This window comes from Rana temporaria, chromosome 1, assembly GCF_905171775.1.
Source record: "Rana temporaria chromosome 1, aRanTem1.1, whole genome shotgun sequence".
Lineage (NCBI taxonomy): Eukaryota > Metazoa > Chordata > Amphibia > Anura > Ranidae > Rana > Rana temporaria.
In genome coordinates this window covers 494,848,857-494,868,832 of record NC_053489.1, presented here as the reverse complement: position 1 = coordinate 494,868,832, position 19,976 = coordinate 494,848,857, and the positions used below count along the sequence as shown (strand labels likewise).

At 39.8% G+C, this 19,976-nt stretch overlaps 1 protein-coding gene across 1 annotated transcript in view; it reads right to left on the bottom strand.

The window, feature by feature from the left end:
- SPATA5 (spermatogenesis associated 5) overlaps positions 1-19,976 on the bottom strand; it is a 595,351-nt gene that overhangs the window by 529,385 nt on the left and 45,990 nt on the right. The window contains exons 4-9 of the mRNA XM_040330544.1: positions 18,182-18,243; positions 13,516-14,103; positions 10,505-10,634; positions 8,509-8,565; positions 6,444-6,567; positions 3,429-3,684 (exon numbers count right to left, since the gene is read on the bottom strand). Coding sequence (XP_040186478.1) covers positions 3,429-3,684; positions 6,444-6,567; positions 8,509-8,565; positions 10,505-10,634; positions 13,516-14,103; positions 18,182-18,243 — 1,217 coding nt within the window. The remainder of the gene's footprint in view (positions 1-3,428; positions 3,685-6,443; positions 6,568-8,508; positions 8,566-10,504; positions 10,635-13,515; positions 14,104-18,181; positions 18,244-19,976) is intronic.

Sequence of the window (19,976 nt, the reverse complement as noted above, 5' to 3'; positions counted from 1 at the left end):
TTTCTATGCAAAGATACACCAGATTTTGCACCCTGCGGTTTAGTAAATAAGCCCCTTTGCATCCTTACTTAGTTTAATTATAGCCACCAGTATTACTTCATGCACAGGGGCTGGTAATAAATTTGGTGCTAAGGATGAATTAATAGAATCTTGCAGTGATAGCAAGAGAATTTATTTATAAATCTTAGATACTATTAAAAAAGGCCTTTTTTCCAGCTCTTTCAAATTTCTGTAAAATCAGTAGAATGTATCTACTATATCAGAGGTAGAACTAAATACTATAGCCATTTAATTTTCTATTTCGCCTATATATGCAGGTGGCTGCTATTGCTAATAAACATCCGTCTTTACCTTCCCCTTCCAAACAATATTGCGTTTATAATAAAATTATTGTGTTACGCTTAGTTCAATGCAATTTTTTCTTTTGTTTTTACTTTTAGGCCTCATTCACACGGGGCGTACTACAACATGCACCCGTGCGAGGCCATGTTTACCCACACAGGTGTTTTGTACATCCCCATGCAGTCAGTCCCAGTGATGTCAATTGGGACACAGCATCTGCACTAACACAGCGCTGCTCCCTATAAGACATCTGCAAGGGTGTGGGTACGTGTCCCTGAACTTAGGCTGTCTGTGTTCAGGACTGTTCACTCACACCCACACAGATGTCAAATTGGGAGCAGCCAAGATTTCCTTTCACAAGTGGTCCTCAGAGATACGATTCTAGACCACTGATAGAAAATCCGTAGAATTATTCCACCTTAAAAATCAATAAGGACAGAATGAATAGAAGGGGACACTGAGAACAAACTTGACCAATAGGGATTTTATCTCCAAGAAAGAGAAGTATCTCTAGTAGTAGTATTTTTACAGCTTTTTACCAATTGAGAATTATCATAAATTCTCTTATATTTATTCTTATGAGATAATGGTATAACATTAGGGGAGCCAATTGCTAAATTTATCCTAGACAAAGTTGCATGTGTTTTAGAAAAACAAGATTTTTTTCTCTCTCTATGATCCATAATACACCATGAGGTAGATTTACTTAAGTTGGTGCCCTCAGAGTATATACATATAAGAATAGGCTTGAGTACTCCTGTAGTGCTTGTCTATTACTCCCCTTGTCAACACTGCAGTAGCCTGAGTGAGACAACTGATAGAGGGGCTAAACCTGGTACTGCTAACCACGGCTCCCATAACTGAAAGAATTTATTGGGGTTACCCCTGCATTGGTACACCTGCTATTCTTTCAACAATGTGTCATTAATGTGCATTCGCCAGTCTTTAAATGTAGGGAAAGTAGGAGATAACCAGGGGATAAAGACACTAAAGGTACTTGTTCTAAGATATTCTGCCAGGAGTAATCAGATACAGCACCTAGATCCCTTTCCCACCCACTTCGCCCTGGGAGAACTAAATGAGCAAGGAAATTACCCAAAAGCTGTTTGTACAAAGAAGATATAAGGCCTTTCTTAGTAGAGGTACTCGTGAGGGAATTTATTAACGGCGTAGATTTTACATTAAGCTTTATTTTCCGAGACTGTGTGGCGTAAATGGAGATATTTCAGAAAAGTGGGAAGCCGGCAAATAATATGTTTCTTGAAGATCCTGAATCTAGTGTAAAGTATTTTGAGTATATATATATATATACACATACACACACACACACAATAGCTCACAAAAGTGAGTACACCCTCACATTTTTGTAAATATTTTATTATATATTTTCTACCGATATGTGTCTATATTCATCAATTTCTCATGGACGTTCTTTTAACACATTTTATTTTTTTTCAATTTCCATAAAAAGATATTTCAGTGGGTCAATAGTCTGTATAGGCATCAACTGCAATGTATGTAAATATTTATCAACTACCCTATGTATTTGTGAATATATGTAATCTCCTTGTTGGAATATTAATTACTGTGCAATATTTGTCTTGAATGGAATGTATAAAAATATGGATATATCGCATAATGCATACAATTTTGAAATTAAATGATATGACATATTGAACCAATTAAAGGCTGTCGTTTATCTGCTTTCGTGTACTTCATACAAAGTCCCGCCTCTTGCCCCTCTTTTTAATAAGATAAACAAGCGAAAGATCAGTATCACCTTAGAATAGACGGGCGTCATCTGCATAAAGCGATAACTTATCCATGCTATCTATATGGACTTTTAATACCAATAAGTCCCTACATGCCATGCCAGCACCATTCATCTTTTCTTGCCCTTTTCCCTTGTGCTTGCCATCTGCTATACTTGTGAAATACTGTCATCAGGGGGTACTCAAGACATAGGGGAAGGTCTTGGCGCCCAGCACTTGTACACTGTTGTGAACCCAGGCAGTGCATAGAAATTGCTATATCGTGCTAATGGAGGATAGTGAAAACCTGTTGCTGGTTAAAAAATGCACCCATAAGGAAGAAGAGGCAGTTGCAGTAAACCAAATGAGTGTGAGAAGGCAAAAATGTAATGAGTGCCAGGGCTGAACAGGTGCAATAAGATCCTAAGTCGTGCAAGTGCAAAAAGAGCAAAGTAGTGCAGGCATAGTAGTTCTGGACAGAGGACACAGCCACAACCACTGGAAGGGTGGTTGCCTGCTCTCACACACTTCAAGGTATTTAGGAGATAAAAGAAAAAGGCACCCTGGGAATGAATAGTTAAAGAACTTCTTAACAGGAGGATATACTCCAGCCTGGCTTTGCCCTCCATGATGAGCATACCCTCACAGGGTTCTTAGGGACAGAGCTCTGCTGCTTGCAGACCACAGCTCTGCACCTCTAAAGTACCTTAAATGTTGTACATTGTGCCAGAGGAGTACATACCGCAGGTTTAAGTGCATGTTCTTATTACAGAGCGCTCCCACTTCTTCCATCAAGTGGTGTCTGGGAACAGCCCCCAAGGCTATTCCGCAAAGACAGAAGCCACAGTAGAAGCTGCACTGGCTATACTACGTCAGGAATCTTGACAGAAGTGTTACTTTGGTAGAAGATTAATCATTGGGGACAAAGAGAAAAGAACCTTCATAAAAAAAAAGTAAACTTCAACCGGTAGAGAAGAGGTCCACCTAAGAACACTAGCAAAAAAAATATGTCTCTCTTGAAAACCAAATTATAGCAGGGTGGTATTGTTTCACTAGGTTAAAAATAGCATTCCACATCGTGACATACATTTCAATAAACCACATTAATGAAAATATTCATATTTCAAATAAGCTTTCACAAAAAAAGTGTTCTAGTGCTTAGTTTGCTTAAACTTAGCTTAGTTTTATAGTAAGTGAACGGGTCTTTGGAATATAACGATATAGAGCCCCCTGTATAAAAGCTACTGTGATCATTACAGGAATGCGACAGTCACACATGTCTCACAAGCCACACAGCTAGCTCTGTTGTAGATGAATAATGCAACAACTACTCACCTGCCTCCTTGCACAGAGCTACTAAATCTGCCCCCACGTAGCCATGGGCACTGTCTGCCAACTGTACTAGTTCCTCCAATGAAAGCTGATGCTGAACGTTAATAAGTGTGCGTCTGAGGATGTCTAGACGTCCCGAAGAATTAGGAATTCCAATTTCTATTTCTTTGTCAAACCGCCCCGGTCTCCGTAATGCAGGATCCAATGAATGAGGACGATTGGTTGCACCAAGGACTAAAAGCTGTCCTTGATTTTCTTCCTACAACATAAGCAAAGTAAAATAATCAGTTTCTTACTGAAATACACCTCTAGAAAAAAAAACATTCCCAGCTTATAAATATTTTTTTCTATTTAAAGATCCAAATGCAGTCCACGTGGCCAGGTGCAGTTTAGTTACGTTTTATTGAAACTACATTTAGCATTTTAAAGCCCAGGTTTAGGTGAGGCTTGATTTTTATGTGTTATAAATGTAATTTTTCTAGCATAATAAATTTGTTTTTCTTTCCCTGCATGTGAAAAATGTATTTGATATACTTAATTTCATGTTACTCCACTATGTGGCATTTCAGACAAGTTTATGGAGTTCTTTTGGGGATTAGATTAGAACTGCAAGACACAAAAATACTTAACCACTTGCCCTTTAGTGGCTAATACTTGGAGATACGTGGCATATTTACTTGCACATGTAACACCAGAAGTTTTCCTGCAAAGGTTCCTTACGTATAAGGGATAGAACTATACGCCCTATATGTGAGGAACGCTGGAGGAAAAATATCCCTTGAAGCTTCACAGGTTGTCACCAATTATGGATCCCGTTCCTGTTCTAGCTCAAGGGGCCCCCTCCGGATATTTCCCCACTAGTGTTACACACATTCTCCAACATTTTATTTATTTAAGTGAGAATACCAACTTCACTTTATATTATTATCAGCACTTATGTGCACATTTATATCTTGAATAAAATCAACTATAAGGCCTTGTCCGCAGACATGTCCGACCGTGTGTAGGGCCTAGCGGACAGTTTTCCGGCCTAGCGGACATTTTTCCAGCGGACAAAAGTTTCTTAGCATGCTAAGAAACTTGTCCGCTGGAACCATGTCCGTCGGACATGTCCGATGGTTAGTACGACTCATCGGACATGCGTCGAATTGATTCGACGCATGCGTGGAAGCATTGAACTCGCGTGTTAGAGAACGTCGGTGTCTTATACGTCACCGCGTTCTCTGTCCGCGGGGATTTTGGTCTGATGGTGTGTACACACATCAGACCAAAAGCTCCTAGCAGACATGTCCGATAAACGGTCCGCGGACCGTTTTCATCGGACATGTCTGCTCGTGTGTACAAGGCCTAAGACTTGAATGCCTACACCTGGGGCCTTCCGTTTTCCTTCGTTGAGGTGGCAGGAGAAGCGTCGTCACCGGGGTTCTAGGGCCACACTATTCCACTGGGCTGGCGTCCTTCAATTGCAGTCTCCAGAACCTACTCAGTATTCTACTGTGCAACTCTCAAGGCCCAGACGAAGTGTAATTGTCCGCAAAACGCGTTGGCCATATTGCTTTCACTGTTTGGGACCTGCACACCCCGAATTTCAAGACTGTAAAGTACTTTTACTTGATTTTTTATCGTGTACTGCCTTGTGGCAGAAAAAAAAAATGTATCTATTTTTCTATAAATTGATTAATTTGATTTTTTACACTCCTCAGAGGCACAATCAAAGTCCCACCCTGTTCCAAACGCCCCCCTCCTTTTTTCTGAAACATATTCACATTTGAGAAGGTGTTAAAAGCATGTAGAGATAAAATCAAATAATCGCAGTGGCTTCAGCAGAGCCACGGGTTCAGTGGTTAAGGAACTGGTTTGTTCAAGTAAATGGATTCTGCTTTCTTTATCTGCTTGATAATAAACTGCTACTCCCCTATCCTATTACAGTGATAACAAGCTATTGAAAGACTAAAAATATAAATTATTGTTCCATAATTAAGTCCTACACAGCACATTCCTTGTCTGATCACCACACCAGGCTACTGAATCAGTATGGAATCAGAGCGTGTATGGCTTTAATAAGGAATTGTCTGTCTTCAGGGATACCTGCCCCTAAAGTGATTGTAAATTCTTGATTTTTTTTTAGTAAAAAAAATAACAAACATGTTATATTTACCTGCTCTTTGCAGTGGTATTGCAAAGAGCAACCCAGATCTTCCTCTTCTTGGGTCCCTCTTTGGTGCTCCTTGCCCCTCCTCTTGTTGAGTGCCCCCACAGCAAGCAGCTTGCCATGGTGGCACCAGAGCCGATCTGCAGCTTTGTGTGTCAATTCAGACATGGAGCCAATAGCACCGCTGCTGTGTCTCATCCAATAAGGAGGGAGAGTCCCAGACAGCCGAGTCACTTGTGCACAATCGCTGGATAGAGATGGGGATCAGGTAAGTATTAGGGGGGCTGCTACACACAGAAGGCTTTTTATAGAATGCATTAAGATAAAAAACATTTTGCCTTTACAACCACTTTAATTTATTCACTGCAATATATGTTACAACATGAAGACTCTCAATGTTTTGAGTTAGGATTGCACTTTACAGAGGTGTCTTGATGAGCAGTGCAACTTCCACATATAGTTGCAAATGTTGTGCAGGTAAACCCCTGTTTTTTTCACACAAATTGTGTCTTTTTTTTTGCAGGCTAGCTTGTAGGTGTTCTGGAAACACTTTTGTTTAGTTTGTGCTCTGCAAATTCCTTCTATGTGCATCTTGCTTTAAAGGCTAGTTATACATTTGTGTGGTTGCCATTTTTGTTTTGGTTTGTTTATATACAGTATGGCTACACTACATCTTTATTTTAGTTCATTTGATATTTTACTCTACAAGTCATAAATAGTCAATTAGGTAGTGACAACCAGGAGGAATCAAGAATCTTAGACCAATATGTTTCCTTTTTATCTAAATGAGGTAAAAGTGGAATGCAAAAAGTAGAAAGGGATGACACTGCTTTCATTGTAAATATCTGTCGCATTACAATTCTTACCGAACCAATCCCATCCATCAGTGTAAGCAAAGAAGCCACAACCCTCTTCTCTACTTCATTTTGCGCCCCTTCTCTTTTTGGGCATAGAGCATCCATTTCATCAATGAATATAATAGAAGGCTGCCTAGAAGGATAGGAGTAAAAAATAAAAATAAAAAATAAAATAAATATAACATTCAATGGTGAAACTATTAAATTACAAAGCAATCTGTGTTTACATATAAAGGTAAAAAAAAATTATATATATATATATATATATATATATATATATATATATATATATATATATATATATATATATCCATATCACATTCTTGTTGAAGCTGCTCATTGTTAAGCTATGCTTAAGGCTGACCTTGGCTGAATAGGAGGCCTCCACAGCAGTATGACAACACTGCCTCAAGATAGACTGGGGTATTCCTAGGGGAGCTCTTCTGGCTGTTATTCATCTTTTTAATATTCTAAATGTGAATCTTTTATTAACATGGTAAATTCCTGAAGCAAATAGATAAAAACCAGCTGTATGCTACACAAGTACTTAATAGGACGTGTGGTTTCGTGCAGCAAACACCCAATTGCTCTCTATAGATTTAATGTACTAAGCCCCAGTAATGCCCTCCTCATATGTTTTAGACCTCAACCTCACAAAAACATCATTGTTTACAACTAGAGATAAGCTGAATACAAATTAAGTGAACCTGTAGTTTGATCATACTGGGCAAACGGTAACAGATACCCTTTGCTGTAGAGACCCTAAAGCCAGCCATACACAGATCAAAACTTCAATCCATTTATGGGCAGGATGATTGTACCCAAGTTGATCCATCGATTGACTTAGGTACAACCAGTCTGTCAAATTTTTTACATTTGAATACTGCTGGCCGTTATAGCCACTAGCAGTAATCATTGTGTTCTACCGGCCGGGAAGACTCCCATGTCGGCAGAACACAATGGCACTGCAGAAGGTATTGTCCCATTAATACTGACTGTGTTGAAAGGAAAGAAAACTGAATAATCTACAGGCTGCTTTGAGTATTTGCTTGTCTTTAACTGATTCCCCAACTGTCGTGATCTACTGCTGGTGCTTGAAAATATTTCTCAGGGTATGGGGGACTATGTGACACTGCCCCTGCCTTGGATAAGAGTTACAGGGATGCAAGTGAATAGTAAGTAGCTATTCCTTAGGGTCCTACAGTAAAGGGACCTTTCACTATGTCCAGTACAGGTTTACTTCCTGTAAATATTTAGATAGCATTTGTACTTCATTGAAGTATAACTGAAGAAAAACTCTGATTGGTTTTAGATAGAATGGAGATTTGTTTTGCTGTCTGTGCCCCTGTTGGGTATATTTACCCTCTATATGTGTCCTGGTGATCTTTATCATCCAAAGGTTAAAGAACTTCCCACTTTTTGAGTAGTCATCAGACTAGGAATAGAGGAAAAATCCTCAATGTGCACACTAGTGACCCTGTGACTACCAGCGATGTCCCTTACTTTGTAAGGATTTCCTCTCACGTTCTGCTGTGACTGTGGGACAGGAAGAAGCAAAATTTCCCCCCTGGAGCACATATTGAAAAAAAATAAAAAAAAACCTTACAGGCCCCCGATTATTCTTTCCAAAATGAAGAAATTGTGCCTTCAGTTCTACTAAATGAGTAAAATGCCATTAAGGAGAAGGAAGGTATGTACTTCTAGTACTTCCAGGAATTAAACTTTAAATATTACTGTATAAAAGCTCTTCTAGTCCTGTGTGCCGCCATATAATTTTCCTGCTGCCATGACAGCACTAACAGATAATTCCCTGTAAAGGTTGGGAGATTGGAAGTTCAGCTTTCATTCAGCTTCGCATAAGATATGTGGTGTGCTAACAAACCTATCCAAAAGCAACCTCCTTACAGTAGCTATTTTCAATGTGGCAGATCTAAACTATATGATAGGTTAGCCACTCAAGTTATTCTTCAAAATTCTAAAAAATCTTCCCTACCTACATTCTTTATGGCATATTGCAATGAACCTTATGCAATTTACAAAAATTAAAATTTTGTAAAAAAAACAAAGGTTATACCGTTGGGATGCCTCAGCGAATATCTGTCGCAGCCTGGCTTCTGACTCTCCATAATACCTGAAATAAAAGAAGTAACCATGAAAACAGATCTTACTATGGTTGTTTTAGCAGCCAAGATTCTCAAGAGTAAAACACCAATAGCACAATTATGAACTACTTGTTATTTACTGTCCTAGGGAGAGATAGACTCACTAGGCCTAAAAGTTCTAAATATTGACTCACATTAAACATATTTTGGTATTTCCCATGTGTTAGATCCCCAAACTGCAGCAGTCAGTGGTCATCGGATGCAGAGAGAACTGGCCACCCACCCTCCTTGTGGTTTGGTTTGGTTTGGTTTGAGGTTTGAAGTCACAGCAGCCTGGCGGTTGTGTTCTTTGGAGGCAGTAAAAATATCAGTGATGGTCTAATGGTTGGGGACCCATCTGTGGTTTGGCGTCCTCAGGTGCATTCCGGTTAACTATGGGTTAACTGGGAATTGGGGTCTCTGCAGATAATTTTGTTATTGTCTCCGAGCCTGTGTTGCGACTGGGGGCCTATTGTTCCGCAGATAAAATTAACCAGTTTTGGGTGTAGTGCTTACAAAGATCAGCAACCTTAATATATATTTTATATATTTATATATATATATATATATATATATATATATATATATATATATATATATATTTCTGTTTTAAAGGAATTGTTATTTGTTACTGTTGTTACATGTTAATAAAAGGCTGATATGGGCAATTTTGTAACCAAACTCTGGTGTGGTCTGGTTCTTGGCGGGTATAGATACAGAATGGATTTGGGATGGCATAACAGGTAATTTTATTAGGAATGGGGACATCTGTTCTAGCTCAGTCATGATTTTCCCTGTTCATATATGGGGCCCACTATGTATTTGCTAGAAGATTAGAAACTGTCATACAGAAAAATGTAAGCAATGGGATTATATATACCCAGATCTAAGAGAAAAGAGCCAAGGCATAAGATATGTAAAATCCAAAAGATAGGGGGCATTCACGGGGCTTGAAAGGTGAATTGTAAATATATATATATATTGTTTTGAACTATAGAAAATATACAATGTGCATGGAAGTTCTAATTGTACTGACATTTAACAATTAATTGTTTTCTTATTGTGCTACTAGGATAGAAGGTGAGGGTAGATCTGCAGCAATAAAACCTGCCTGAAGTTCTATTTCCATTCTACCCAAAACAAAAAAAGTTTTTTTACCAGATTTCCACTTTAAATGCAACACGGTTATAATATAGTACAACCTTTTATTAGCCCTGGATTTGTACTAGCAATTCAAATAAATGTGGTGAAAACCAACCACGTAAACTGTTCAATTGGATCACTTAGCAGGAGAAATGGTTTTAATTTAACTACAATGTATATTTAATTTGTTCTACCGATAACCATCACAACACTCTTGTCCACTCTTGAAAAATCAATGCCAAAGGAGGGGATGTTGCTATAATTTCCTACTGTTCAGAGTATCAAATTATTCCAGACATTCCTGGGAATATCTTAAAAGCTTCCGCAGAAAAGAATTTCTGTTACAATAATTAGACTATTATTATCTGTTTACAGTTTAGTTACTCTGTTATATATTACTTTACCAAACAGAGAATTAGCCTTTCGTATAGAAAAAGAGAGAAAACAGACAGAGATGATAAATAAAATGAGAATTTGTGTCAGGTGAAATATAATACCACTGGGAGCATATGATAAAACTATAACATCAACTACACTTCCTTTGGAACGTTTTTAAATGATGTACGGTATACAAAAAAAAAAATTGTTGGTGTATTTTTTTTTATTTAACTTATTCTGAGCAGTTAGCATGCAAAGAGTTACTAGATTTGCGCACAGGCTAACATTTTCTTTATGGTACATCTAACCTACAGAGAAACAAGCCAGGAGCATTCAAACAGCCACAAAATACAGATGTGGTACAAAGCCACAAAGCAAAAATAAAAAACACACAGTGGTTCATCTTACTTGCTCATTATTTCTGGACCATTGATGACTGAAACATGAGCTCCAACTTCATTAGCAATTGCTCTAGCAATCAATGTCTTGCCTGTTCCTGGGGGCCCATAAAGTAGAACCCCACGTGGAGGAGGAATTCCTGCGAATAAAACAAAGAGACGCTCTACGCAGGATGTTTCATTTAACAGTTCACAGTAGTAAACCCATAATGCTACCAAGACATCATTTATGCAAAGAAATAAACATCATTAAAATGAGTTTAAAGTGAACGTAGACTAAAATTGGCGTAGAGAATTAATATTTCTGTACAGAAGGCACCAAGTACCTGTCATAGTCTTCAACTCAATCCTTTAATCTAGATTTAGAGCTAAGACAATGTCCTGTGCCTTGACTTGGATATCACATGATATCACAGGGGCTTGATACATTTTAACACTAAAGGGCCATACACACAGGCCGAATATTGGGCGGTATAGGCTGGTTCAATAGAAACCGGTCGACATTTCGAGCCGGGTGTACGACAGCTGGTCCGACAGAAGCCGGCCGTTCGCCCATTACTGAAAAAGGTCTGCCGATCACCTCCTTGACATTAATACGATACAGTCTGTCACATTTCTTTTTTATTTACTTCATATAAAGGGGTTGTAAAGGTAAAAGTTTTTTCACCTTAATGCATTCCATGCATTAAGGTGAAAAAACACCCGACAATACCGACGCGGCGCGCCGGGGACGGGGTCTAGTGATACAGTCGGCGGCTATGGCCGCAGCTGTATCACAGGAGCGCGCCCGCAATAACTCAACACCATGCTCGCTCGCATTAAGGTGTTGAGTCCTTGCAGGAGGAAGCCGAGACAGCCGCCGAGGGACCCCAGAAGACCAGGTTCGGGGCCACTCTGTGCAAAATGAGCTGCACAGTGGAGGTAAGTATAACATGTTTGTTATTTAAAAAAAAAAAAAAAATTATCTTTAGTGATCCTTTAACAAACTAAGCTGTGCAGAAAAAGTGGAAGTCAGAGGGTTGAGACAACTCATTTAAAACTGACAGGTGTGCTTACAGTGAAGAGTATTTATTCATTAATGCCCTGTACAGACGATCGGTCCATCCGATGAAAACGAACTGATGGATTTTTTCATCAGTTCACCAATGAAGCTGACTGATTAGTTGTGCCTACACACCATTGGTTAAAAAACTGATTGTGTCAGAACGCGGTCACATAAACCACGTACGATGGCACTATAAAGGGGAAGTTCAAATCCAATGTCGCCACCCTTTGGGCTGATTTTGTGTTAGTAAAAGATGATTTGCGCTTTTCTGTCTGTTACAGCGTGATGAATGTGCTATCTCCATAACGAACGCTAGTTTTACCAGAACGAGCGCTCCCGTCCCCTAATTTAGTTTGAGCATGCGTGGATTTTTTACCGATGGACGTGCCTAGACGATCGTTTATTTCCTATTGTTTAGTTAACCATCAGATAATTTTAAAACAAGTTCCTCGTTTTTTAAGCGATGGATAAAAGAAACGATGGGGCCCACACACGATCGGTTAGTCTGATGAAAACGGTCCATCAGACCGTTTTCATCAGACAAACCGATCGTGTGTACGCGACATTAGTCAAACCCTTTATCTGAAAAGGAAAATTATAATTTATAACTGCTTAAAAAGGTTTATCTGGAGATAAGCTTTAATTTGTAAGTCACTTATGGAAAGTGATCTAACACTACCCTCTCCAGAAAATGCTACTGCCCAAGGGTGGCTCAGTTTCTCCTCCATTGATAGGGGAGCCACCATAACACAGGAGGTGTGTTACTGGCCAGATCAGCAGGCGCAAATAAAGAAAAAAAAAAACAGAAAGCACCACATCTAATGCCGCGTACACACGATAATTTTTCGACATGAAGAAAACGTTGTTTTTCAAAAATGTCATTTAAAATGATTGTGTGTGGGCTACACATCATTTTTCAGGTTATGAAAAACGTAAAAAAAAAAATTCGAACATGCTGCATTTTTAAATGTCGTTTTAAACAATGTAGTTTTTCGGGTTGTAAAAAATGATCGTGTGTGGGCTAAAACGACGTAAAATACCTGTGCATGCTCAGAAGCAAGTTATGAGACGGGAGCGCTCGTTCTGGTAAAACTACCATTCATAATGGAGTAAGCACATTCATCACGCTGTAACAGACAAAAAAGCGCGAATCGTCTTTTACCAACACGGAATCAGCTAAAGCAGCCCAAAGGCGAATGGAACTTTCCCTTTAAAGTGCCGTCGTACGTGTTGTATGTCACAGCGCTTTGCTAGAACATTTTTAAAAAAAAGATGGTGTTTGGGCAACGTCGTTTTAATGATGAAGTTGGGAAAACGTCGTTTTTTAGACATGCTGAAAAACAACGTTTTCTTTCATGCTGAAAAATGATCGTGTGCACGCGGCATAACGGTTGGTTAGAGGGAATATATATGATTTTTGTTTTGGAGTTTATTATTACTTTATCAATTATTGTTCTCTGATAGCCTGATATGACTCAAAGAAATATAATATCCTTTACACCCTAGAAATTTTTAATGTGTCATTTTTGTTTTCTTTGTTCTTAGTGGGTGACAGAAAGCTCAGTATCTTTTTATTTTTGCACATAGTTGTTATAGAAAGTCTTGTGAAAGTTATATCTTGTACTTCATGTGCTACATGTGTAAACCTGCATTTAATATACTATTTAGGCCCCTTTCACACTATCGCGACTTCAAAATCGCACGATTTTACAACCGCGTCTTTGACACGATTTTGTGGTGATTTCATAGAATGCCTGTGTAACTCACATCAAAGTTTGACCAAAGTAGTGCAGGGACTAATTTGAAGTATGAATGACTTGAAGTCGTACTAATATGAATGGTTGTCATTGGAAATCATGGGGACTTTACATGCTACTTTGCAGTCCCAACTCGTGGGACATGTCATACAAGTGTAAAAGGGGCCTCAGACAGACATGAAAAAATGGCCAACATCACAGTATCATGTCTCGACTTACCATAGGTCTTAAAAAGTTCAGGCTGTTTCAGTGGCAACTCTATTGTTTCCCGAATCTCTTTCAACTGGGTGTGTAAGCCACCAATCATATCATAGGTCACTTTTTTTTTAATATCATCTTCTGAATGGGAAGTCAGCTTCGGACATTTACATCTGATTTTAGTTTGTGGTGATAAATAATAAAAAACATCTGTGTTGCATTTAATTCCAGGTTTTCTGCATGATATTGGTTGACTGTCGTCGCCAGTACCAGAGATTACAGGACTTTGAGAGGCCTCTGGGTGCAGCTCTTCATTCATGGTTTTCTTGTCAGGAGACAGGCATGACGTGTTAACGTCACTAAGCTTACATGGGGTACTGGTAACAGCTTCACCCTGACAATCTTCAATGCCAAGTAAGCTGAGCTGTAAGGACAAGTCCAAACTACTGCTGTCCACCGTGGTCTTTTCCAGAGTTGTGTCATATGTGCTGCTGGAGAAAGGTTCCTGCACTACCCCATCGGGTCCTTTAATGCTTGCAACTTGCAAAGAACAAGGCCGGCCAAAGAAACTCATGTTTATAAGATTTCCAGGTAAAACAATCTTCCCATCTGGAATGCAATTTAAAATACAAGAAATATTAAAGTTACAAAAGCAAGAAAACACACCAAAACAAGTCAACGCATTAAATAGGGAAACAAAGTGAACTGTCCTTGAGCAAAGTGCAGGGACCAATATCAACCAATAGGAATAAATCTTGCTAGTGTCTCACTGTAGTAATGAACATCTGCTCATCTGCAGCAAGTCATTATACTTTACACATTTTCATGAAACATGCTCTCTTCGGTTAGTAAACAATGCAGTAAAGATATAATAACATATGGACTATAAATATAGGTGGTGTTTTTGTGAGTACACGTGTACTACAGGTGGAAACTAACATATTCCATTTAGTTAAACTTAAACCATGAACTATTTTCATTAGCAGGTCTTAAATTATCTATATGCGCTGGAATTGACAAGCACCACTTGGACAATTTCCCAAGTTACTTCTCTCATTCTAAAATGTACAGAAACCTCAATACTTTCCAAAAATCTTCATCCTAGATGGAGTCACTGGATATGAACTCCAGTTAGACCTGCAAGATTCTGGCTAAAATGAGAATCACAGTTTTTTTTGCTTCGAATAATGGTCATGATTCTCGCCGTGTAACATCTTTCACATTATACAAATAAATTGGGCTAACTGTTGATTTTTTTTTTTTTATTCATTGAAGTGTATTTTTTCCCAAAAAATTGCATTTGAAAGACCACTGCACAAATACCATGTGACAAAAAATATTGCAACAATCGGCTATTTATTGTGTAGGGCCACTGCTAAAATATATATATATATATATATATATATTTTATATATATATTTATTATAGTTTGGACACACCTTCTCATTCAAAGAGTTCTCTTTATTTTCATGACTATGAAAATTGTAGATTCACACTGAAGGCATCAAAACTATGAATTAACACATGTGGAATTACACATAACAAAAAAGTGTGAAACAACTGAAAATATATTTCATATTCTAGGTTCTTCAAAGTAGCCACCTTTTGCTTTGATTACTGCTTGGCACACTCTTGGCATTCTCTTGATAAGCTTTAAGAGGTAGTCACCTGGCGCAGCACCCCATCACTCTCCTTCTTGGTCAAATAGCCCTTACACAGCCTGGAGGTGTGTTTGGGGTCATTGTTCTGTTGAAAAATAAATGATGGTCCAACTAAACGCAAACCGGATGGAATAGCATGCCGCTGCAAGATGCTGTGGTAGCCATGCTGGTTCAGTATGCCTTCAATTTTGATTAAATCCCCAACAGTGTCACCAGCAAAGCACCCCCACACCATCACACCTCCATCTCCATGCTTCACGGTGGGAACCAGGCATGTAGAGTCCATCCGTTCACCTTTTCTGCGTCGCACAAAGACACGGGGGTTGGAACCAAAGATCTCAAGTTTGGACTCATCAGACCAAAGTACAGATTTCCACTGGTCTAATGTCCATTCCTTGTGTTCTTTAGCCCAATCAAGTCTCTTCTGCTTGTTGCCTTTCTTTAGCAGTGGTTTCCTAGCAGATATTCTACCATGAAGGCCTGATTCACACAGTCTCCTCTTACCAGTTCTAGAGATGTGTCTGCTGCAAAAGGTGGCTACTTTGAAGAACCTAGAATATGAAATATATTTTCAGTTGTTTCACACTTTTTTGTTATGTATAATTCCACATGTGTTAATTCATAGTTGTGATGCCTTCAGTGTGAATCTACAATTTTCATAGTCATGAAAATAAAGAAAACTCTTTAAATGAGAAGGTGTGTCCAAACTTTTGATCTGTACTTTATATATATTGTTTGGGGGTTCCAGGTAATTTTGTAGCAAACAATATTGATTTTAGCTTTGCAAGAAACAAGTGTCAGAAAAAGGTTTAGGACTTTAAGTGTTTAGACTTCCTTCATTTACACACCAAGTTCATCCCTTTGATCTAAGAACGGAAAGTTACAATGTTTTTATTTGCTGACAATGTTGTGAAAAACTTGGCAGACTGCCCAGTCTTTTTTTGAGAACCAAGAGAGCGGAGAACTCTCTACACTGGTTACATGAATGAATCTGGAAATCCTGCATAGAGATCGTGAGGGGGGGTTGAATCAAGATCGTGTTTTTTTAACTATTAATCATGCAGCTCTAACTCCAGTGTAACATAATAAGAGAGTGTGCTATAAGGCCCCGTACACACGACTGAACATGTCTGCTGAAACTGGTCCGACGGACCAGTTTCAGCAGACATGTTCGGTCGTGTGTACGGCCGACCGGACAATTTTCCGGCGGATCGGACAGTTAAGAAACAGCTAAGAAACATGTCCGCTGGAAGCCTGTCCGTCGGACATGTTGGGTCGTCTGTACAGACTCACCGGACATGTCCGCTCGGCCCCAAGCCCTCGCATGCGTCGAAGTGATTTACCTTCCACCGCGTATCGTGTCCGGCCGGATTTCTGTATGATGGTGTGTACAACCATCATACAGAAATCTCCGAGCGGACATGTACGCTCGTCTGTACAGGGCCTAAGGCTTGGTTCACACTACAGAAATGTGCTTTTGATGCAATTTTCAGTACAATTATGTAGCGTGACTTTGATAGGACTCTGGATGTAGTTAGCATATTCTTTGATGCCAAATTGCACTGTTGCTCGGGAACCTTTTCCAAAATACCAGCGCTCAGAGATGCACTGATGTGAATCATGTGATTTCTCTTGTGATTCTGTGCGATTCTGTGCAACTCAAGTTGCATCAGAAATCTCAATAGTATGAACCAGCACTAAACATTTTTCTTGAATGTCGTGGAGGAAAGAATTGATTTTGTAAAAATAAACAAGTCGTTATAAAGAAAATCAAAGTACAGCTATGGAGGCAGGACCATGTACAACAAAAGAGATGGAAACTGAAATCCTGAGTTAATGCAAATGTACTTTAAAGTGGAAGTTTAGTCAAAACCTGTCCAATTTGACTGAAGCTGTGGTTACTGTTGGATGAATGGAGCTCAAGCAACATTATGAGTTCAGTTTCTCTCTTGTAAAGAATAGTAGCAATGTGCACACATTTTTCCAATGAATGCGGTATGTCTCATTAACCGCCATCTATGATGCACCAATTTAGCATTGTTTCTTTTTCATCTGGTCTCCGCCATAGCTACAAGTCAGGGTATTGCCTTGTGGGATTTTCACAAAATAAAGTGCAGAGTATAGGGTAAGCATGTCTGTAAGGAGCATGCGGTAACCCAGGTGTAGACCATTCTGTAACAAATGTTTTTGGCAAAACAGTGGGAGGATGCACCTAAATACCTTATAAGGGCTTTAGGTGAAAGTGGCCATCAAGTGTGTGACCAGTTATGTGAAGTAACATCTGGTCATCCACCTGAGAGTAACCTCTGAGTAGTTGAATTTTAGGGGCAAGTTAAAATGTGTACCCTGCGACCTGAATACTTTCCAAACATAGCTCCGTTTTACAGTAATGGTCAGAGATATAGGATGACCCTGCCATACCTGTACATGAAGCTGGACTGTATATAAAGCCTAATCTATTCCCATTATAGTGGGCATATTCCCAAAAGAATCTTCAGGGACTGGGTTCCATACGAATGGATCATGGCCCTGGACCTGTTCAGAACCCTAAGGCTGACTCAACATGTTGCACGCAAAATCCACTGACTGAAGCAACATTACAGGCCATCACAGCATGGGGTCCGGGTACAGCTTCCACATTTTAACTGAAGTTTCTCCAATTTGGATACCCTGTTTCTACGTTGGCATTGGAAGACAGTGAGGGGTTGATTGAAGATGTCTGAATAAAAAAATAAACCAGTTGAGCAAAGCATGTTTTTTTATGCAAGGAGAAAAGGTGCATCTCCTTCAGACTCTGGCACAAATCTGAGGCCAAACAAAGAAAGGTAGGGTTAAATTTAGGGAAGGCACCAAGGGGGGTGTCCTCTAAAGCTTTACCAGTGTCCAATCACCAGAAAGTACATGCCTAGAACCCAAGTTGTATGAATACCCTGTTGTGTCCTGTACTGAATAAATAAGATAACATTTTACATCACTGTATACACGGTAGTCCTAGAAGACATCCATAAAGAATCCAAATGTCTTACCCATAAGTCTTAGCAGAAATGAAGACAACTCTTCCACATTGACAGCATTAGCATCCCTTTCCCTATGATGATAAAAGGAAAATGGTAAATAAAGGTTCTTCACATATACACATATATATGTGTCTCACAGACGTTACAGTTTAACCACTTGCCGCCCGCCAATGACAAATTGACGTCGGCAAAGTGGTAGTAGAATCCTGACTGGACGTCATATGACGTCCTCAGGATTCTTAGCCCCCGGGGGCGCGCATCGCGGCGATCGTTGTTGCGGGGTGTCAGTCTGACACCCCGCAACACCGATCTCGGTAAAGAGTCTCTCACGGAGACTCTTTACCACGTGATCAGCCGTGTCCAACCACGGCTGATCACGATGTAAACAGGAAGAGCCGTTGATGGCTCTTCCTCACTCGCGTCTGACAGACGCGAGTAGAGGAGAGCCGATCGGCGGCTCTCCTGACAGGGGGGGGGTTCGCGCTGATTGTTTATCAGCGCAGCCCCCCCTCGGATCGCCACATGGACCACCAGGGATGCCCACTAGGGAAGGGCAAAACTTAAAAAAAGGGGCAAAAAAAAGTCTAAAAAAAAGTCTAAAAAAAAAAAAAAAAAAGATGCAAAAAAAAAAGATGCCAATCAGTGCCCACAAATGGGAACTGACTGGCAACAAGTAAATCAGTGCCGCCCCACAGTGTCCATCAGTGCCGCCCCACAGTGTCCATCAGTGCCACCCCACAGTGCCCATCTGTGCCACCCCACAGTGCCCATCTGTGCCACCCCACAGTGCCCATCTGTGCCACCCCACAGTGCCCATCTGTGCCACCCCACAGTGCCCATCTGTGCCACCCCACAGTGCCCATCTGTGCCGCCCATGAGTGCCCATCTGTGCCGCCCATGAGTGCCCATCAGTGTCGCCCATGAGTGCCCATCAGTGCCGCCTATGTGTGCCCATCAGTGCCGCCTATGTGTGCCCATCAGTCCCGCCTATGTGTGCCCATCAGTCCCGCATACCAGCGCCGCCAATCAGTGCCACCTCATCTGTGCCCGTCAGTACTACCTCGTCGATGTCCATCAGTGCCATCTCATATGTGCCCATCAGTGCCACCATATCAGTGCCCGTAATTGAAAGAGAAAACGTACTTATTTACAAAAAAATTACAGAAAAAAATAAAAACGTCTTTTTTTAGTTGTTGCGCAAAAAAAAAAATCGCAGAGGTGATCAAATACCACCAAAAGAAAGCTCTATTTGTGGGTAAAAAAGGACGCCAATTTTGTTTGGGTACAGTGTAGCATGACCGCGCAATTGCCATTCAAAGTGCGACAGTGCTGAAAGCTGAAAATTGGCTTGGGCGGGAAGGTGTATACGTGCCCTGTATGGAAGTGGTTAAGTTTTATCAATCTTTGTGGTAACAAGCTTAACCACTTGACCACTGGGCACGAAAACCCCCTTAATCACCAGACCAATTTTCAGCTTTCGGTGCTCTCACATTTTGAATGACAATAACTCAGTCATACAACACTGTAACCAAATTAAATTTTTGTCCTTTTTTCCCCACAAATAGAGCTTTCTTTTAGTGGTATTTGATCACCTCTGCGGTTTTTATTTTTTTCGCTATAAATGAAAAAATAAAGAAAATGTTGTAAAAAAAAGAATTTTTCTTCATTTCTATTATAACATTTTGCAAAAAATAAAATTGTCTTCATAAATTTGGCCTAAAATGTATACTGCTACATATCTTTGGTAAAAAAAAAAAATTGGATATTATTTAGTCTGGGTGAAAGTTATAGGGTCCACAAGCTA